Source organism: Salvelinus sp. IW2-2015, linkage group LG33, assembly GCF_002910315.2.
Source record: "Salvelinus sp. IW2-2015 linkage group LG33, ASM291031v2, whole genome shotgun sequence".
Lineage (NCBI taxonomy): Eukaryota > Metazoa > Chordata > Actinopteri > Salmoniformes > Salmonidae > Salvelinus > Salvelinus sp. IW2-2015.
The window spans coordinates 32,417,155-32,439,273 of NC_036872.1; the positions used below are offsets into that span (position 1 = coordinate 32,417,155).

The 22,119-nt window shown below is 43.7% G+C and overlaps 3 protein-coding genes across 4 annotated transcripts in view; 1 reads left to right on the forward strand and 2 right to left on the reverse strand.

The window, feature by feature from the left end:
• LOC111958062 (growth factor receptor-bound protein 10) overlaps positions 1-7,716 on the forward strand; it is a 47,013-nt gene extending 39,297 nt beyond the window's left edge. Inside the window, exons 7-13 of the mRNA XM_070437092.1 lie at positions 2,303-2,401; positions 2,651-2,728; positions 2,870-2,986; positions 3,121-3,187; positions 3,689-3,776; positions 3,915-4,008; positions 4,192-7,716. Coding sequence (XP_070293193.1) covers positions 2,303-2,401; positions 2,651-2,728; positions 2,870-2,986; positions 3,121-3,187; positions 3,689-3,776; positions 3,915-4,008; positions 4,192-4,338 — 690 coding nt within the window. The 3' untranslated portion in view covers positions 4,339-7,716. The remainder of the gene's footprint in view (positions 1-2,302; positions 2,402-2,650; positions 2,729-2,869; positions 2,987-3,120; positions 3,188-3,688; positions 3,777-3,914; positions 4,009-4,191) is intronic.
• efna5b (ephrin-A5b) overlaps positions 1-22,119 on the reverse strand; it is a 455,881-nt gene that overhangs the window by 253,475 nt on the left and 180,287 nt on the right.
• On the reverse strand, positions 10,451-19,125 carry LOC111958219 (uncharacterized). 2 transcript variants are annotated; one of them, XM_023979423.2, is made up of 6 exons: positions 19,049-19,125; positions 18,691-18,710; positions 18,479-18,581; positions 15,362-15,409; positions 14,661-14,831; positions 10,451-11,942 (listed from the first exon to the last, which is right to left on the reverse strand). In XM_023979423.2, the coding sequence occupies exons 3-6, from the start codon at positions 18,515-18,517 to the stop codon at positions 11,349-11,351; spliced, it is 852 nt and encodes a 283-aa protein (XP_023835191.1). In that variant the 5' UTR covers positions 18,518-18,581; positions 18,691-18,710; positions 19,049-19,125; the 3' UTR covers positions 10,451-11,348. The 2 variants fall into 2 exon arrangements, with proteins under 2 accessions (XP_023835191.1, XP_023835192.1); XM_023979424.2 differs by lacking the exon at positions 15,362-15,409.

Sequence of the window (22,119 nt, forward strand, 5' to 3'; positions counted from 1 at the left end):
CATTCACATTCACATCACATACCACAATCATCACACTCACTATATACCACTGCCGAGCGGATTCAGTATCATGAGGGCAGTGACCTCACCTCAGTTTGCTGTCGTTGAGGTAATGGACTTATCACAGATACGAAAAAACATACCATGTTTCATATTCAACATCTAAGAGTGTGTATTGTGCGTTCTGTCCTGCCCCTCGCCATGTCGTTCGTCAACCAAGGAAAATTACGATCAGAGTGGTGTGTGATACTCTTAATCACGTGCATCTTACTCTTGAGCATCACAATCTTCGCCCCAGTTTGTCCTCTTCTTCTCCTCTCTCCCCTATCGTCTCTCTCTACATCTCTCTGCATCTCTGCGTCGCCCCATCCTCATCATTTCCATTCTCTTACCCACTCTCTCTCTCCCCTATCTCCTTTTCTCGCTTCGACAACTATTAGAATGGTTACATTTTCTATTAATGTGATCCCTGATACGTCCCTGACAAGTCATTTGCTGCTCTTCTCCTGTCATTCTGTTTTTTCTCTCCTTTTGATTTTTCCTCTCTCTTCTTTCATTCCTCTATCTCTCTTCGAGAACTTTTTACCCCGAGCAGATGGTGGATTGTGTCAGGAATCTAACGGCTCCATTCCCCCACTCACAGCTCTTACAGGTGGAGTACTCTTACACCACACGCACGCGCACTCACACACACACAACACACACACACACACACACACACACACACACACACACACACACACACACACACACACACACAACACACACAACACACACACACACACACACACACACACCACACACACCACCACACACAAGCACACACTCACGACACACGACACAACACACAACACCCATAATGTGGCACACGAGTCCCTTGACTCACTCGTGTGTCGTGTGTGAATGTGTGTGTGCTGTGTAGTAGACTTCGCCCGTAAGTGTGATCCTATAACGATTAATGGCTAAGGGGTAGTAATGTGTGATGTACTCGTTTGTGTGCCTGTGTTGTGTGTGTGTCGTGCATGTGTGGATATATGTGTGGTGTGCATGTGTTCTGTGTGTGTTGGCTGCAAATGGTGCTCTTCCTTCGTGTGTGTGTTTGACTCGTGCTGTGTGATGTTGTGTCGGACCTTGCCAATATATCCCAGGTCCCATAAGATAAGCTGTTGTAGTCGTCGTTGTTAGGTGTGTGTGTGTGGTGGGTACAGAACTTCACTTAAGCTGTCCAGACTGACTGTGGCCGGACTGCATGCGGTTCTCTATTAGAAGAGCATATCAGGAGAGGATAGTTCCTAACGAGAACTCATCCATGGATTCTCAAGATCGCTCTGGCCCTCTTACTACTGTCCACTACAAGAGTATCCCTTCCAAAGGTGGTAGGGGAGAAGATTCAGGGATATTCTTTTAGGTGCCCTGTAAATGTTTGGACAACTAAAAGCTCTATGGGAGCGCTTTTACACTAAAGGAAGACTGACCCTTAAATCACTGTGCTGCTCTGCTCCCTCTACCTTCTTCTCGCTCTCTTCTCCTTCTCGCCTCTCTTCTCCCCTTCCTCTTCCTTCCTCCCCCTACCTCCCTCCCCACTGCTCTATGTGGGCCCCAGACACCTCTTTCCTTGTTGATTGTCAGACCTGGTCTAGCCAGCGACTGTGAGTGCTGTGTTCAACACCAGTTCTGACAACATGCGGAGAGTTCATGCCAGCAACGCCCCTCATCACCCTAACTACACTAACGTTCTGTTTCAAGGATTGGAAGGGACACCGAGGGCTCACACATAACACAGATCAGACAGGACATTCCCAGACGAGACGGACACGGACAGACAGACAGACAGACAGACAGACAGACAGACAGACAGACAGACAGACAGACAGACAGACAGACAGACAGACAGACAGACAGACAGACATTACTGTACTGTACTTCCTCTGCAGGGGTTTTCACTGGAGGTAACCTGGTTATACTGGATCAGCCTAGTGTGATAAACTGGGACAGGGTCTGCTAGGACACACTGAGCCTGACACACACACACTGTACGCTACTCTCACCCCCAGGGATGACTGTGCAGGATTTGGGTGTTGGGGGTTGTGGTCGTTGTGGCCTAGTGACTGATATAAGGGAGGGTGGAGACTGGTAAAATCATCCTTTGGATATCTTATTTGATGTGAGTATTCAAGAGAATCAAGCTCAATCTTGTTACAGATTTACTAAATACTAATTGAAGTCTTGTCTAATTGAACATCTGATTGTTTGATTAACAGTCCAGTAAGGCTCTGTGATTGGCTGATTATTTGATTGACAGCCCAGTAAGGTGAGGAGTGAGTGCAAGGAGCTGAGGATGCTGTGTGCTGAAGATGAACAGAGCAGAACCTGCTGGATGACTGCCTTCAGACTCTTAAAAGTACAGTACATACACACATGCATGAACACACACGCGGCAGGTAGCCTAGCGGTTAGGAGCGTTGGGCCAGTAACCGAAACGTTGCTGGTTCAAATCCCCGAGCTGACTAGGGGAAAAATATGTGGATGTGCCCCTGAACAAGACACTTAACCCAAATTGCGTCTCTAAGTGGCTCTGGATAAGCAAGTCTGCTAAATGACTAAAATGTAACTGATATTTTTCTATTATGTTGTTGTTCTGTGTTTACAGTATGGAATATTACTGGATCAGAACTACAAGAGTCCCCAGCAAAGGAAGTCTCCGGTCTCACATTTCTCTACTCCTGTGGTAGGACTCCTATATGTTTATTCCCGACTCTATGACAACTGGTTAGCATTWTCCTGATGTATCCTACCTTGTAAAGCAGACTAGGATCTTTTGGAGCGTGGTAGCGTGGCTCAGACAAGTTGTCTATCCTCGTCTCTGTAGCGGAGTGTGTCTGAGAACTCTCTGGTGGCCATGGACTTCTCTGGCAGGACGGGACGAGTCATAGAGAACCCTCTGGAAGCAGTGAGCGCCGCTGTGGAGGAGGGACAGAAATGGAGGGTGAGGAGGGGAGTAGAAGGGGGCGGAAGGGGATGGGATGGAAGATTTGGGAGACTGAGTCTGTGGAAAAAGGTGTAATTCTGTCATTTTGAATCTAAAATGTTTTGTTTCTCTGTTATCTTCCCTGCCGTCAGAAACGGGGTCAGCGTATGAAGGCTCTTGGCAGTCCCAGCCCCCTCCAGCCCTCTTCTCTCAGCTCAGGTACCCTACACGTTACACTATCTAGGTAGTAACACTGTAATAATTACACTCGTGACAACAGAGTAACTTCGTAAATGCTTAGTAATTTAGTGTATTGTTACACAATAGCGGAGGTGCATAAAAATGCCAGCTCCCATGCACCTCAAATGTATCATTTGCTAAGTTCGCCGTATTGTACATTGCTCTCTGTTACTCTTTTTTGTATCGTCATTAGAACAGTATACATGATCCCAATTTAAGCTCCAAGACGCTGCCAATGTATACTCAAAAGTACATTGTGCTGATTTATTGGGGCAATGTAGATAGTGCTAAATCAAGAAGTAATTTCTGAATCCCGACATCTTTATAAATCTTTGCCATTGGAAAAAGGAGCAGTTCCTATTCCACTCCTTATCCGTACGTATCTCTGCCGGTCTAAAACTGGACATGAGTTGGGTTTGACATTCATACCTAAAAAAGGCCTTCTACTTTACCTTTACCTCATCTTGCTGTGTCTTTCAGTGATCCACAGAACACAGCTATGGTTCCATGGTCGCATCAGGAGAGAAGAGTCCCACAAGATGATCATGCAACAAGGACAAGTAGATGGGTAAGACTTAGAAGCTGTATTATCCATCCATCCTTCTGTCCGTCGTACATCCATCTGTCCATCCATCTGTCCATCCATCCACCCTAGTACACACATAAGTGACACTGTTTTGGATGTGTGTCCATGTGTGTTTTTCAGGTTGTTCCTGCTGAGAGACTGTCAGAGTAACACCAAGGCGTTTGTCCTGACCCTGTGCCACCACCAGAAGATCAGACACTTCCAGATCCTACCGGTCAGTTATTTATTCTTTCAACTCATCTACTTTTCTTTCTAATTTCTATGTCTAATCTATTCGTCTTCTTTCTTGTTCATCCATTTTGGCTTGGTACAAGTTGTCCTCACATGCTATCTCCTCCCCTCCTTCTCAACTGTATTGTATGTGTATAATAGCTAACTTGTCTCCTCTCTCTCACAGTGTGAGGAGGAAGGTCAGATGTCCTTCAGTCTGGACGACGGCACCACCAAGTTCACAGACCTGATCCACCTGGTGGAGTTCTACCAGCTCAACAGAGGGGTGCTGCCCTGCAAACTCAAACACCCCTGCACTGCTGTGGCCTTGTGACCCTTCACCCCTGACCTTTGACCCCTGAACCATGATCTCTGGCCCCTGGTCTCACTACACCACCCTCTGTCTGCAGTTAAATTCTCTACCCCTCGTTCGTCATGGATTTAAAAGGAAGGAAGGAAGCTGATGGCATATGCTTAGTTACACCAATCCAAAGCTTTTAAAAATGAGCGGGAGTAAGCAAGTCCACACTTTGGAGAGAGGGGTGGGGTATTCGAACCTTGCCACACACAAGGACGGACAGACAAACAGACGTGGTGAACTATAGTGTTCTATGGATATCTATGGATCCAACCAAGCCCGTTTCCTTCTCCTTCATCCACCTCAGATAGACAGACAGACAGGGAGCTGGGCTCCCCTCACTTCCTTAATGATCATCAGGGATCGACTTGGATCGAATCGATCACAACAATCGACGATAAATCAAAATGTGCAGTACAGTCTTTATAAGCTGATCACCTGACGCTTCATGCTACCTGGGGGGCTGATGTTGCCTGGGAGGCATCCTACTCTTCCTCTGCTATACTTACTGGACCAACCATCTAACTAACTCACCGAGACTTTATACAGGGCCCTAGGAGGAGAAAAAGAAAACTCCAAAAAGAAAACTCCTTTCAAACAAACGTCCGTTTGTTTGAAAGGGCAGATGAATGTTTGAGTTGGGGACTTCCCTGTCAGAGCTGATGACATTGTATTACCGTTGTAGAACTATTTGCACTTCTGAACAGACAGCCGACAGTTCTCTTCTGAGCTGGATGAAGGTGAATGCTCCTTCTCAACCTCCTCTTCCTCCTTTCTTTCTTCTCCTCTTTCTACTCCTCCTCCTCTTTTCTGCGTGAAAAATCCCAGCCTACTGATTGGATTAGCGTTGCTTTGGACAGGACTGAGAGGCATGGCTGAGCGTGCCGTTGCCATGCTATTGGGAAAGGTGACAGCTAGGCGGCTCCGCTCCAGAAATCCTCTCCAACCTTTTCATTCCTACTCCGTTTGGCTCCATCTGATCCCATCAGAACATTTAGAAACCCATTACAATTTCCTGGAATCAGACGGAAAGTTCMGAGTGTTGATAACGGGACAGAGGGAAGAGGAGAAGTCTCACATAGGTCCCCGGAAAACCTGCCCCCTGCACTGTCACTTGAGACTGTTAAGAGTTAAAACTGGAGTCTTTCAGGCTATGTTCCAATGTCCACACTAATATTGCACTTAGAACGTATGTCCAAGACCTTGTTACACTCTTAGTAGTGTGCTAGTACTGTATGTGGGTATTGGAACAGAACCTCATCACAACCAGACTGTATTTTATTAATGTCAATCAGTGTTCTCAAAGTTGTAAGCTTCTCACTGCACAGTCAGCAGTGACTATATACTATATGTGCTTGATTGGGCTTGCCTTGCTTAATAGACCAATAGAACTGTCTCAAAACTGCAAACCCTGCCCATCTGGCTAGAGCAAACACCCAAAGCATTTGAAAGATTTCAAATAGTACTTTTAACACAGGTCAGACCAAAAGGTGTGAGAGGGCATTAATTCTCAGAACACAGGAAACCATTTTAAACCACCCCCCAACATGTATTGTATTTATCTTGATTAAAATAATGACTTRAGATGTAGGATTGGTGGGCAGTGCAGCAGCCACAGTTAAATGAGTCTCCTCGCCTTAAAGTGGGTATTGTGAGCTGTGTGTGCATATGAAGTCATGCTATTATAATTCACATAATACATTTCAGATAGATGTTCCAAACCCTGGAAACAAGGGTCCAGGAAGAAGGTTCCTGTGAGAATTGGGACCCGTCCTGTCCCATTCTGTCTTATCCTGTCCAGTCCCATCCCGGCCCAGACCGTCCAGTCCTGTCCTTCTCAGTCGTCCTAGCGTGAGACAGCAGAGCTGTTGGCCTAACAAAAAATCATCAAGGAAGAATGGGAGAAAATCCCCAAATCCAGATCTGCAAAGCTGATGCAGACATACTCAAGACTACTCAAAGCTGATGCAGACATACTCAAGACTACTCAAAGCTGATGCAGACATACTCAAGACTACTCAAAGCTGATGCAGACATACTCAAGACTACTCAAAGCTGTAATCTCTGCCAATGGTGCATCTACAAGTATTCACACCCTTGAGTCAATATTTTATGTAAACAGATCATTCTGTATTTCATTTTAAATTAGCAACAAATTCTAAAAACATGTTTTCACTTTGTAATTATGGGCTATTGTGTGTAGATGGGTGAGAAAAATWATATATTTAATCCATTTTGAATTCAGGCTGTAGTACAACAATATGTGGAATTAGTCAAGGGGTGTGAATACTTTCTGAAGGCACTGTATACAGTAGGTCTCTCGCTCTCTTGCTTTCTGAATCTTTGCCTCTTAATCACTGTGTTATAATGCAATCCTTCACAGAAGGCCAATCATATGGATATACATGTATAATATAAAGACAGTATTGAATATCTATTAGACAGAATGTGAAACTATGGACAAGATGTAGATCTAACMCTGTATCTAGGTTACAGGGCACTTTGAGTGCGTTCCAAATGGCACGCTATTTCCTATATAGTGCACAAGAAAGGGAATAGGGTGCCATTTGGGACAGTGCCTATGTATTGGGCTTTATGCATTTGCTCATCACTCTCAAATGAAGATGCAGATTTATTTGTTCCTTTTTTCATTATTTGATTTATTGTGTATATTGACTCAATTGTATATTTTTCTTATTTTCATCACAAAATTACCTTTTATATATAAAATTATAATATACCAGAACATATACCGTATTAAATTAAGCTATCAAACTTTTGGCATGCATTGAATTCTACAGTATGTATAAGCTAACTGGCTCAGAGAATGTTGAAACTATTCAAGGACTTTAGATGCTGTCAAAGTCAGCAATGCACCTTTTAAAGGCAATTTCCCAACGTTCACAGAGATCCCAACGTTCACAGAGATCGCAACGTTCACAGAGATCGCAACGTTCACAGAGATCCCAACATTCACAGAGATCCCANAGATCGCAACGTTCACAGAGATCCCAACATTCACAGAGATCCCAACGTTCACAGAGATCCCAACGTTCACAGAGATCCCAACGTTCACAGAGATCGCAATCATGGTAAATGCTGTGGATGTTGGCACAAGGTGAATTACCTTTAAAAGTAAAGTGCAGGCCTTTGATTGAATCCCGGCCATTCAGCTTTCCTTACACTCAATGGTGAGAACATATTGCTTACATGTACCTATACAGTTTTTCTGATCCATGTCTGCGACAGATAAGGGCATAAGAAATTGTCAAGGGCTAGGGACTAGACACTGAAACAGAACCAGCTAGGTGTGTCTCTCTCATAGGATTTATCAAATAAAAAATGAAAACATTTCAGGGTTGTCCCAGCATTTCTGCCAGTGTGGTGTCAGTGTGGCAAACACAAGCAGAACGTGTTTCAACATATAACGCTAATCTTTTGTGTTCCAATTGGATATGTTCAGGTAGTATCTCCTTGTTACACTTTGTTATAACAAGTTTTTTAAATGTTTTCTCACTAGCGAACAAAACCCATCTGCACCACTCAAACCCATGGGCAGGGATTCAAACAAAACAGCCGACATCGCACTGCACTTGACTTAATTAATGTTTTAGCCGACATCCGCTGCATTTACCCCAAATGCAATCTCCACAAACGTCATTGAAATGACCTTTAAAAGTAAAGTGCAGTGCGATGTCAGCCGTGCATTGCGGTGTGTTTGAAACCCCAGCCCATGTCTTTTAACAGAGGTATATGTCCACTCCTGTTCCTTTCACTCTGAGAGTTGAATGTCAGGAAGACATCTGAATCAATCACATTGTATCTCCTGTTCAGGTATTGTTATACAAATAAGGGACTGATATATTCTCTGTTCATTGGAAATTAGAAAAAAAGTTGACATTGCTATGATGGATGATCTGGTAATCAGTATAGCATCCTGTAATAATCTGGTGGCTCTAGTGCGGGTGTGATCACTGAGAAGGTGCCATGTATCCATTCTCTCTGTGTCTGGCTGTGTGTTGAGGTGTGTCACTATTTATAGCCTGTCAGAGAGAGGTGGAGTAATCTGGGCGGTTCAGGAGCACCGTTTATCCCATGGGATGACAGAGTGACTCTGATGCTAACACACACACACCCATTCACACGCACACACGCACGCCAAGACTGGTTTAATCTGTCTCACACTGCTCTCTGTGCTTCAGCCACTTCAGCAGGGGCCTCTATCCTAAAATCCACTTACGCTTACCACATACTGTTTACTCAGTAAATGTAGCCAATGTGGGAAATGAACCTGCAACCTTAGTGTTGCCAGATCCATGATTCATATTAGTAACTGTTGTTGATTTGTATTTCTGTGTGTTTGTCTGTGTGTGTGGGTTTCAGTGCTGGGACCTGTTCATGTGTCTGAATAACACAATTTACCATCATGGCTGTCACATTCGTCGTAACGAGGAGACCAAGGCGCAGCGTGATTGGAATACATTCTTCTTTTATTCAAACGAAGAACACTTAAACAAACTAACAAAACGAACATGACGCTATAAACAACTAGTGCTGACATGCAACTACACATAGACAACTACCCACAAAACCAAAATGGAAAATGGCAACCTAAATAGGATCCCCAATCAGAGACAACGATAAACAGCTGTCTCTGATTGGGAACCAATTCAGGCCACCATAGACMTACAATATACCTARRCTAACAAACACCCCTAGACATACAAAAACCCTAGACAAGACAAACAAGCATACCCACCCTCGTCACACCCTGACCTGACCAAAATAATACAGAAAACATAGATAACTAAGGTCAGGGCGTGACAATGGCAGGTTACAGTGACTGTGCTAGAGGGATCTTGACCATGATAATAGTGCATAGTCTAGTCGTTTAAGGCTTATAGTGCACTACTTTTGACCAGAGCCAAAATGGCCCCCTAACATAACCACTACTTTTGACCAGAGCCAAAATGGCCCCTAACATAACGCACTACTTTTGACCAGAGCCAAAATGCCCCCCTAACATAACTCACTACTTTTGACCAGAGCCAAAATGGCCCCCTAACATAACTCTCTACTTTTGACCAGAGCCAAAATGCCCCCCTAACATAACTCACTACTTTTGACCAGAGCCAAAATGCCCCCTAACATAACTCACTACTTTTGACCAGAGCCAAAATGCCCCCCTAACATAACTCACTACTTTGACCAGAGCCAAAATGCCCCCTAACATAACGCACTACTTTTGACCAGAGCCAAAATGGCCCCCAACATAACGCACTACTTTTTGACCAGAGCCAAAATCCCCCCTAACATAACGCCACTACTTTTGACCACGGCCCATCCATCCAAAATGCCACCCTATTCCCTGTACTTTTGAACAGTGGCTTATCTGCCCTATTGCATGTTAGGAATCCACTAGTGACGTGCAGCTGTGCAAGTCATCAATTTGATTTAAAACTGCATTCAAATACTGTAGCTTTCAAAGCATCCTCTTGTGAAAAAGGTAAGGTGTCCATGCAATGTGTTAAGGATAACACAGGCAGGCAGTAATACAAAATACAGAAATGCGACAAGACAAAACAAAACACTGAACAAAAATCTAGTTTCCAGTTGTAATAAAATATCTAACCTTTACCAGGAAAGTCAAGACAAGTTGTTTAAGAACTAATTATTTAACTAAAACCCAAACCTGTCTTAATTTCAATAGGGATATTGTCTGGGGTGACACCGGCCCCTACTGGTCTAATGGCCATATGACGGACTGACTGGAATCAGACAAGCGTTTTGGTTCCTGGTTAAAGTTTGCTGTTAAATACATTGATTGCACTTCCCTATTTAGCACTTTCCTGTTTGCTATTTCAATCCTCTCAACCCTTCTGTTTGCAAACTAAACAGTCACTGAAACTCAAGTACACTGGGTGATACACACACACACACACACACACACACACACACACACACACACACACACACACACACACACACACACACACACACACACACACACACACACACACACACACACACACACACCACAACACACACACACACACACACACACACACACACACACACACACACACACACACTCCTTTATCATAGTCTCCTTTATTATATTCATTCCTCACATATTAGTCAACCCAGACATTAATTCACACCAACGGTTACAGTATTAGTAATTTGTTACAGATGAGTAAGATGTGCATCAATGCCTACAGCAGAAGTAAAGTTTAAAATCAATTTAAAATAATATACGTTTAATGTAAAATGCTTTGTCTAGAGTATTCAATTAAATACAGCCAACAAATGATGAATAATACAGTATCTCCATCGAGGTTTCCAACCAGGGATTTCCAAACTTTTTTGCTTTGTGACCCACAAATGGAGGTGTCTTTTGAGTCACAACCCACCATATGGGTTGGTGTAGAGAACATTTTGTTTTAAAGCTAATTTCCTGCCATTCTACACATTTTGCCCTGGAGCTGAAATAAAATGTGACAGTTTTAATGCAACATTTCCTGCAATTCTATACATTTTGCCATGGAACTGAGAGCAAATTTTGTCGTTTTTAAGCACATTTCCTGCAATTACCTGCATGTTTACAAGGCTAAAGCTGTATTCTTATGATAAAACATTATAACAAAGATCAATGGGGGCCTGATTATCTAACTTTTATTTTGTTGAGTGTAAGTTCTCAAAGTCCCCCACTAAAAGAACCATCTACCTCACAGATGTCATTGATAAGAGCTGATAGCTTTAGCCTAGCAGTTATACTGTATACTATATGCACAGAGTGGTTCACTGCTTTGGCAATGTTTCAACACTAGCTGTCAGCCACAAATCACATGTTGTTAGCCCTGCACCAAGATATGATTATATGTTTCATGTTTTGGATCTCAGTGTGTCACAGTAGGAATGTGCATCTGTATATCTGTAAATGTAGTGTGTGTGTGCACATGCGTTTACCAGTCATCTCTGACAATCTACTGTGGAATGTAATAGGAAGAATCCCATTGAAATTCTGACTCTTGGAGCTTCTCCTCCAGGTGAGCCTTTACCTCCTTCACCACTTGCTCTCGCATTTCGCAATCAACTGGTGGTACTACTTTCTTAACAATCTCTTCCTCTCCATAGAGCAGTTTGCTCAAGCTCTCTGCCTCTGCGCAGTTTCCATAGGGCCACATCTGATTGCTTGGTTTCTCCAGACCAAAAAGATTACCACAGGACTTGCAAGGAGGTATCTCCTCCCCACTCTTCACATTGGAAGCCTGGCACTTTACATACTCTTGTAGTTTCATGGTGCCATCAAAGTTCTTTCTCTTGTTCTTATCTGGCTTGTATGTCATCACGGCATTGGATACACCGTAGTGCCAGGTACACAGACAGGACACAGCGATCATAATCTGTCCCTCTTTCTTCCCCGTGCAGGACATGGACGCTCCATAGTACCTCCCTCCACTTTCAGAGATGCAGATGGTTGAGGAGGTGAACCGGTGTTTCCCTGACATGACATTGGCGATATCCCGCAGTTTCTGCCATATTTCCGACTTTTGGTCTGGTCCAAACCAGGAGACCACCTGGGAGTTGATGACAACAGACGTTAAACAAGATAAGGTCAGTGAGAAAAAGGCCCTTAAACGGCAGATAGAATCCAAATAGACAAAAAATGGCAGCCTGTATATTGCAGAAACTTTTGCAAACTATTCATGAAATTACTTAGAAACAAATACACAGATAGGAGCAGATCAATATATTAGGTTACAACAGGTCACACATCATTTTGTGAATWGTTCACTAACGTTTCTCCACAATATACAGTATACTGGCTGCATTTTGGTCTTTGTTATGTATTGAATGTATAATGTTTGTATACATCCTGCCCATAAGAGGGCGCTGTTGTCCACAGAATGCTTATGGCTGTTGAACCTTTTTATGTTGTGTTGCTCTGGTCCTCGCTGAGATAAAGTTCTCCCTTGCAATAAGAATCCCGCTGTCCTGTGTTTATGTTTAATAATAAGACTACGGACTTAACAGTCTTTTTAAAACAAATTAAAACCGCAGGCATAGTACAATCAGGATGTCCCTTGAGGGCATCCATAGTTTAGTTCAAATTCAATTAACATGGTGAAAAATGACCACCACTGTTTGTCCCTTTTCCGTTTAATACTGAATAACAATACAAAAGCATTCAGCACTTATCACTTCATAATATGCAGTTCCCACTGGGCAGAAACTGGTTGAATCAACGTTGTTTCCACTTCATTTCAACCCCAAAAATCAATGTGATGACGTCAAATCAATGTGGGAAACTGATTGGATTTGCAAAACGTGCATTTAATATTTTTTTCACCCAACTCTTAACTTAAATCCAATGACATGGTGACATTTGCTGTAGCGGTGCTGTGGGCAAAATCACTGGGGATGCCAAGCCCCCCCAAGAAAAGCCATATTACCACCTACACTGTATGTGTTGTGATAATTGCGTTGTTTGCTGTTAATTCATATGACTTGTGACCGTGATATATAGGCCTAAAGGCCAAGACAATAAGAAGACAGTGGCAGAATAAATTCAACCACACCTTTGTTTTATCACAAAAATGGATAGCAACCTCTGTCCAGTGAAGTCCACTATGCATATTGCATGAGAGTTACATGACCTACAGCATGGTTAAGCAAGTTAATGTTTCCGACATTTTCGGACCACTAAACAACTATTGATTTAGAACCACAGAGAGTTACCACAAGTCGCAAAGAAAACAGGAGCTGCCACCACTATTCCAGCACCGTTTCAACTTCAACATTTCAACATCAACAAAAAGATACCAAAAACAATTGAGAACAATCAACATAAGCTAAATATGACGTGGCTGCCCATGGTTCTGATTTCTGTTTTACGCGTGTGTGTGCGCACAAGTAGAAAATCACCCTACTTGTAGAGAAGCGCCAATGCCATCCTCCTCTCTTTCATTCACACAGTACACGCTTTTATTTTTGTTGTCCTAGGCTACCTGGCTAAAATGCTTGCTCGCTAGCCTAACTTCCATTCATGGGCAACATTAGCTAGTTAACATTAGCCTTCTACATCTAGCTACTGTCCATATTGAACTTCCATCCTCTCAGGCGAGGAGCACAACAATGTATAAATTAATGGTTGGATCAGAATCGCCGACATAATCATTGGCCAGCAGGGTGAATTAAGTAAAACCACAAGTCCAAATCCCTATCTCCATCCATGGCTAATTTAGGAAAAGGACAATTTTAGCTAGCTAGCTAGCTAGCCACCGGAGGACAAAAACACAAAGAGGCAACAATTGAAGTTGTTTCGGTTAATGACGTATGCTCTCAAAGCAATTTGATAGGAGAGACACCAAATCCAACCTGGCTTCCCTTTACACTTTTTTCCCCCCGCCAGGACCATTCACAGTTGAGCTTGCTCAGTTTAGCTCAACACTGATTGGCAAATTTGTTAAACTTTTCTTGTCAAGGGGGGCCAAATGCTCGCTGGCTTCCCTTGCATTCAATGCGACGGGCGGCAACAATGTCATACTTGTTTGGACCCGACAGTATCAGATAGATGGCCTACATGTAGAGAGACAGAGGGGCGCTGGGACCAGCTGTACTGGTCTCCTGTGGGAATCGAACCCACAACCCTGGCATTGCAAGCGCCGTGCCATTTTTGGGGGGAAGCCGGGCTTCCCTTGGCTCCATGAATACACGCCACTGGACATTTGTTATTGATTTCACATTGAATTCATGGTTAGTTGACAACTCAACAAAATATAAATCAAAACTAGACGTTGAACTGATGTCTCTGCCCATGTAACAGTATTGCTTCCGTCCCTCTCCTCGCCTCTACCTGGGCTCGAACCAGGGACACTCTGCACACATCGACAACAGTCACCCTCGAAGCATCGTTACCTATCGCCACCGATTGAAACGCTATTAGCGCGCATCCCGCTAACCATTTCACATCGGTTACACTCACCCTCCTTTTCCGCAGCAACCAGTGATCCGGGTCACGGCACCAATGTAACAGTATTGCTTCCTTGCTCTCCTCGCCTCAAACCAGGGACCCCCTGCACACATTGACAACAGTCACCCTCGAAGCATCGTTACCTATCGCTCCACAAAAGCTGCGGCCCTCGCAGAGTAAGGCAAACAACTACTTCAAGGTCTCAGAGCTATTGATGTCACTGATTGAAACGCTATTAGCGCGCACCCAGCTAACTAGCTAGCCATTTCACACCGGTTACACCCAGTGAGTTAGTCAAGAGCATCAGCAACACAACACTCACCATATCAAGCACACAGGAGAATGGAGTCCGTTTTGGCAGTTTCCTTGTGTAACTCTCAAACGGTTGTGGGAATATCTTCTTCATCATCTCAGACAAATGGTCACCAAGGATCATCTCGGGGGTGTATTTGGGGGAATGAATCCAGCCTAAGAAGAAGATGCTGTGGAGCATCTTATAGACACAGGTTTGATATGAGAAGCACAAATAAAATGATTTTCTCTTTAAAAGTGTAACCCTAATTTCTGGACACTTTTATCTATCTATTCATCCATATTGGCTCCTCTGGAAGACCAATGGGTTTGATGGCACAATTAAACTGCCAGAAAAGGGGCTCTCTTAAGGTGCTTTTTATACAGGACAAGAAGAGAAACTATCCAACTTTGGACAATGTCACGCCCTGACCTGTATGAGCCTTTTTATCTTGTCTCATGTTGGTTTGGTCAGGGTGTGATTTGGGTGGGCATTCTATGTTTTGGTTTTCTATGATTTTGTATTTCTATGTTTTGGCCGGGTATGGTTCTCAATCAGGGACAGCTGTCTATCGTTGTCTCTGATTGGGAACCATACTTAGGTAGCCCCTTTTCCCTCCTTATGTTGTGGGACGTTAACTTTGTTTGTGGCACTATTGCCTTAAGCTTCACGGTTGTTTTTGTATTGTTTTAGTTGGCATCATCCTAAATAAAAGGAATATGTACGCTCACCACGCTGCGCTTTGGTCCACTTCTTTCGGCCGTGACAGACAATGACACCTTCAAAGGACCGAGGTAAAGACAGTTTGAAGTTGTATATTGGACGGATATTCGTGCTTTCAAACTCAATAGCTTTCAAACCACTTGAGCCACAGACTCAAGTGTCATGATGTTGGACAAATTGCGCACAACATTGCACAGGTCTTATTTTCATGATTTAGACATTAATTCGCTTTCCAAAGCTAATAAACATGTGGCAATGTGAGCAGCATTTTGTATTCCTAGTTGAATTAGTTAGGGAGCATAAACAAAGTACAAACTTTTTTTTACATTAGAATTTCAATAGCTCTTTGGTCATGTGACCTACTGACTTCAAACAAGGTTCAGAATGTCCACTGACTACCCTTCTATATTGTACACCCTTTAGTTTGTCCATTTTCATCTTACACGTTTTTACATTAATATTTAAAACTTTCGAATTTCAATTGCTCCTTGGTCATGTGACCTACTGACTTCAAACAAGGTTCAGCATGTACAGTCAGGGGGCCTGCACATTGCCCACCCTTTAGTTTGTCCATTTTCATCTCACACGTTTTTACATTAATTTTTTTTAACTTTCAGATTTCAATATCTCCTTGGTAATGTGACCTACTGACCTCAAACTACTTTTAGAATGTCCACGGACTGGCGGAGATGGGCGCCACGAGGCATCCAGTGCGGCAACGCGACCGATCCTGGAGAAGCTGGCGGGAGCCCCAGGGAGAGTTCTCTTTTCTTCAAACCCATTCAAGGACAGGGCGCCCTGGAATGGGTTCGCCCCGAGAGAGGGGCCCAAGCCATGGAAAGCGTCACGGTTTCGGCGGCGTCCGGTGAGCTCTCCCTGGCCCTTGAAAATCCGGGGGAGAGGGTGTAAATCTCATGCAGGGCCGTACCCATATCTGCAGCAGGTCTCCAAGGTGAACAGCCTCTGGCATGTTATGACAATGTAGGTAAGGGAAGTTGGCAAAAAAAGATCTGTAACTTCGGGATAAGGATTGGCTCTAAAGGTTGGGTCGGTCGGGCTGGGGTGCGAAGCGGGGCTTGGCTCAAGCCGCGTCTAGTGGAACAGTCGCTCCATCGCCCTCCTCTCGACACCATTGGAAGTTCGTTGTGCGGCCCATCTCGCGGTCTCTCGTGTGCGGTCTCGCACGGGGCTGCGTACGGGGGTTCGTCTCCGGGGTGGTGTCCGTCGGCGGGCTGAAGGCGGACCGGTGGGGGGTTGGGTCCGGCAGTTGGTGGCGGCAACTCTAGACGCGCGCCAGGCCCTTCTCGCGGATCTCCCCAGGTACGGCGCTCGCCGGCCCCACACATTCTAGGTGGGGAGGTCTTCTCTACGCTCACTAGACTTGAGGCGGAGACTAAACCCATTGGCCTCGCAGTGATAGGGCATTGCATGGATCTGGCTCATGCCCTACGAAGTGGGGAGAGGTATCTCCAGCTTGTCTGGGGAGGGGCCTACATCTGATGTGGGTAGTACCATCCACGCCCATTGATTTGCCGCGGAACCATAAAATTGATGGAAGAAGCCTAGGTTCCCACTGGGCATGGATCAATGAATGTTAACTTGAAATTCAAATTCAAAGGAGCATACCCACCTGTCAGGGTCACACTCAAATCACCCGTGGGGTGACTGTGACCCCCTCATGTCAAAGTGAGGAATATCGATGAAGCGCTGGTAAAGGTGGTTCCTATGGTTCTGGGCTGACTGGGCAAGCAAATGATTGAAAGGGGATGATTATTTTCTGTTGCTTCTTCCGACACCCGGTTGATGGTGCCGCTAGATACAGCGAGGGGTATTTGGTCCTCAAGCTTATAAGTATTGCGCTGGCACTTGATGTCGATTGGGTGTAAAAAAACAGTCAAAGTCAGCTGAAGGTTTGTAGCGGCAACTGATGTCCAGTTTGTAAGACAGAAAAGCCTCTGATGATACCACCGGGCGTTACTCAGGGGCTGGGGGCAGCACTCAGGCCATGGAGGTTGGAGTGGGGACTTAGTCTGTGAGCAGAAAAAAAGCGGGCAGGTCACCAGGAGCATAGAGCCTGTTACGGGTTACCAGGTACACAGAGCCTGTTACAGGTTACCAGGTGCACGTGGTTCCTGACAGCGGGACTATAGATGTCTTAGTAATTCCAGGGAGTAAGCTATACTCTAAGACCAAGGGAAAGGGTGTTGACTGGGTAGGGAGAGTAGGTGTGGAGGCCTGGAGGTCTGTAGTTCCAGGGAGTAAGCTATACACTCTCAGGCCCAGTGAGAGGGCGGGCAGGGAGTGTAGGCCTAGAGGCCAGGAGTCAGAGGTCACCAGGGCAATGGGGGCCTGCCTGGAGGTCAGGAAGGCCCCAGGGAGAAGGCCCAAGTGAATAGGTGTATGAGTGACACTGTCCTTCAAGGGGGCAGAGCAGGCAAATTAATGTAAAATCTGGTAAGATTAAAATGGACAAGCAAAAGGGTGTGCAATGTGTAGGCACACCGAGTGTACATTCTGAACCTTGTTTTAAGTCAGTAGGTCACATGACCATGGAGCTATTGAAATTAGAAACATTGAAAATGTATGTAAAATTTGGTGAGATGAAAATGGACAAGCAAAAGGGTGTGCAATGTGTAGGCCCACCGAGTGTACATTCTGAACCTTGTTTGAAGTCAGTAGGTCACATGACCATGGAGCTATTGACATTTGAAAGTTAGAAAAATTAATGTAAAAACATGTGAGATGAAAATGAACAAACTAAAGGGTGTGCAATGCGTAGGGCCACTGAGTGTACATTCTGAACCTTGTTTGAAGTCAGTAAGTCACATGACCAAAGCTATTGAAATTCAAAATTGTAAATAATGAATTTAAAATAGTGCGAGATTTAATTCTACAAAAAAAGTGTGCACAATGTGTGTCTATGTCATCAGGTTGGCTAGAACCAGTTTTGAAAGTTTTAGGAGTAATGGTTAAAGAGCTATTGAAATTTGAAAAATGTGATTTATCACTATGTTGACGGTCCCTAACTGATGTTGGTGGACGTAAGGAAAACTACAGGTGAATATCCATCGAATATCCAACCTGAAACTAGTTTTACCTTGGTCTTCAAAGGGGTACATGCATACCTCATCCACATATTCCCTAGGTCCTTGTAGTTTGTCCATTTCTCAGATGATATTGTAGGCATTAATCCTAAAACTGTCTTCAGTCTGCAAAAACAATTCTGCCCTAAAATATTTAATGACACAATATGAATTTTCTCAATAAATAAGTGTGTAATCAATTAATTTATTGAAATATCAAAAGAAGAGTTAATGGTTACTATGTTGAGGCTCACCTCTCTCGTAGTCCGGTGTCCTGTCGTGGGAAAGATAACGTCATAAACATTTAATAGACTAAAACTACAATAACTGCTACTGCTATTATGAAAAGTCATTAGAAGGTTTATACTTATTTGAATTTCGCCAAATTTACTTTCCGAAAAAACTACGTTTTTGAGAGTATAGGACAAAGATGGTAGACTAGGCCAAATATTTGCATAGGTGTGTCTGTGCGCGCGTGCGTGCCCGTCACAACGCTCGAATGTATCTTTATATGTTTTGGCAAAATCGATAGATGAATAAAATATAATGTGTGTTGATGTTTGTCGTGTATCTTAATTTCTTCTCAACAGACGAAGTAAAAAGGCTACTCACCATTTTTTAGGTAGTTGCAAATATGAAAATGAAAGTAAATCGGCTAACGCATAATAGCCTAGCGCAGTGGTTCCCAACCAGGGGTACTAGGACCTCTGGTGGTACCTGACCTATCCACAGGCGGAATTGAGAAGACTCATGAGACCATAGTCCAGGGTTCCCCAACTGGTTTTATTTGGCCCCACAAGTTTTCTGAGCAAAATAAATTACATAGACAGACAGACAGACAGAGATAGATTTTTTTATTTGTTATTTAATTATTCTGTTTTATGTTTTTTTCATAAACAATATAATTTTTGGACATAAAAGACTGTAAAAACACCAGGAAATCAGCTCCAAGTGGTTTTCATTTAGTAAATCTGTTCCCAAATATTCCCATGCATAATAGAGAGACATGATCGTACACAAATAATGATAATCAATAATAATTGATTGGATTTATATAGCACTTTTAGACCAACTGAGGTACTCAAAGCGCGTTACATAGTAGGTGGAAACTCACCACATCCACCAACAATGTGTAGCACCCACCTCAATGATGCATGGCGACCATTTTTGTGCCAGAACGCTCACCACACATCAGCTATCAGGTGGAGAGGTGAGGAGGGATGTATGCCAATTAGGAATGAGGGGGATGATTAGGTGGCCATGATGGAATGTGGCCAGGATGGGAATTTAGCAGTGACACCGGGATGAACACCAGTACTCTTACAATAAGTGCCATGGTATTTTGAATGATAACAAAGAGTCAGGACACCCGTTTTAACTTCTCATCCGAAAGATGGCACTCTACGAAGGGCAATGTCCCTAAATGTAATCAAGGTTTGAAATTATTATGTTTTAGTCAAATATTATACACTATATATATAAAAGTATGTGGACTCCCCTTAATATTAGTGGATTCGGCTATTTCAGCCACACCCATTGCTGACAGGTGTATAAAATCAAGCACACAGCCATGCAATCTCCATAGACAAACATTGACAGTAGAATGGCCGTACTGAATAGCTCAGTGACTTTCAACATGGCACCATCATAGCATGCCACCTTTCCAACAAGTCAATTCGTCAAATTTCTGCCCTGCTAGAGCTGCCCTGGTCAACTGTAAGTGCTGTTATTGTGAAGTGGAAATGTCTAGGAGCAACAACAGTTCAGCCGCGAAGTGGTAGGCCACACAAGCTCACAGAACAGGACCGCCTAGTGCTGAAACGCGTAGCGCATAAAAATCGTCTGTCCTCGGTTGCAACACTCACTACCGAGTTCCAATCTGCCTCTTGAAGTAATATCAGCACAATAACTGTTCGTCATGGGCTTCATGAAATGTGTTTCCATGGCCGAGCAGCCGCACACAAGCCTGATCACCATACGCAATGCCAAGCGTCGGCTGGAGTGGTGTAAAACTCGCTGCAATTGGACTCTGGAACAGTCTGGGTTTGGCGGATTACAGGATTACACTACCTGCCACAATGCATAGTGCCGAATGTAAAGTTTGGTGGAGGAAGAATAATGGTCTGAGCCTGTTATTCATTGTTTGGCAAATGCGGGTAGATTTAGATATTGGCGAAGAATGTCTATTTCACCAGCTATGTTGGGGGGTGGTCAATTTGCAGGGCTCAACAGTGAGAGCATAGAATACCACAGTAAGACTCATAATACCCATAAAACCTTGCAGTCAACATGGAAATTGTTCCAATAATATTTCCATCATTAATTTTTCCCTTGGGGGATTTTAGAAACACTTAAAATAAATTCTGTGTTTCGTGTAGGCTTACCCTGGCGTGACATTTTGATAACCGTGTAAATCTCTCTAGGACAAGGTCACTTTTCAACATATTCGCCTGTATTTACCCACATTATTTTTATCCTAATTAGCTGCTAACGTGGCTATCATAAAGAACTACAAATACCATGGTGATCTGGACGAGACTGCCGAATCGAGGCAAAGGTAAGAATTTAACTATCTAATGTTAGCTTAATGCAGTAATGTATAAATTGGCTACATTTCTTTAAATTGACAATTCTGTGAACTGTCTTGTGCAAGCTTTAAATTGACAATACAAGTTTAGCAAAGGTGTCAGCTAGAGATGAAGTACAGGAGCTTGCAGGGATTTGTAGTCTTGCATGAGGTCTACTTTGACGCTGATGAGCATTATCTAATATGAGGTTAAATAGWGCCGAATATATTGATAAAAGTCACCTTGTGTGAGAGAGATTTACATGGTTATCCAAAACATCACACCAGGGTAAGCCTGCACAAAACACAGCCCTTATTTTCTAAAATCTCCTACGGGGAATTTCCGTTTGACCGCTAGGTTTTATGGGTATTATGACACCACCGCGGTAGGGCTCTATTACATTTGTGAATAAAAATAGTCAAAAGTCAAGTATGAGCATCTGTGCGAGTTATGGTTAGAAAAATGCTGGAGTAGCTGTTTTTAAAGTAAACTTAGCAAAAAAAGAAACATCCCTTTTTCAGGACCCTGTATTTCAAAGATAATTAATTAAAATCCAAAAAACTTCACAGATCTTCATTGTAAAGGGTTTAAACACTGTTTCCCATGCTTGTTCAATGAACCATGAACAATTAATGAACATGCACCTGTGGAATGGTCGTTAAGACACTAACAGCTTACAGACGGTAGGCAATTAAGGTCACAGTTATGAAAACTTAGGACACTAAAGAGGCCTTTCTACTGACTCTGAAAAACACCAAAAGAATGATGCCCAGGGTCCCTGCTCATCTGTGTGAACGTGCCTTAGGCATGCTGCAAGGAGGCATTAGAACTGCAGATGTGGCCAGGGCAATTAATTGCAATGTCCGTACTGTGAGGCGCCTAAGACAGCACTGTGAGGCAGGACACACAGCTGATTGTCCTCGCAGTGGCAGACCACGTGTAACAACACCTGCACAGGATCAGTACATCCGAACATTACTCCTGCGGGACAGATACAGGATGGCAACAACTGCCAGAGTTACACAAGGAACGCACAATCCCTCCATCAGTGCTCAGACTGTCCGCAATAGGCTGGGAGAGGCTGGACTGAGGGCTTGTAGGCCTGTTGTAAGGTAG

Excerpts from the sequence above, each read along its gene's own strand:
- LOC111958219 (XM_023979423.2), bottom strand. The coding sequence starts at position 18,517 with ATGGACAAACTACAAGGACCTAGGGAATATGTGGATGAG. Across the intron at positions 15,410-18,478 it reads CTAGGGAATATGTGGATGAG|GTGTCATTGTCTGTCACGGC; the intron begins GTATGCATGTAC and ends GGTCCTTTGAAG. Across the intron at positions 11,943-14,660 it reads TCTCCTGTGTGCTTGATATG|GTGGTCTCCTGGTTTGGACC; the intron begins GTGAGTGTTGTG and ends ATCAACTCCCAG.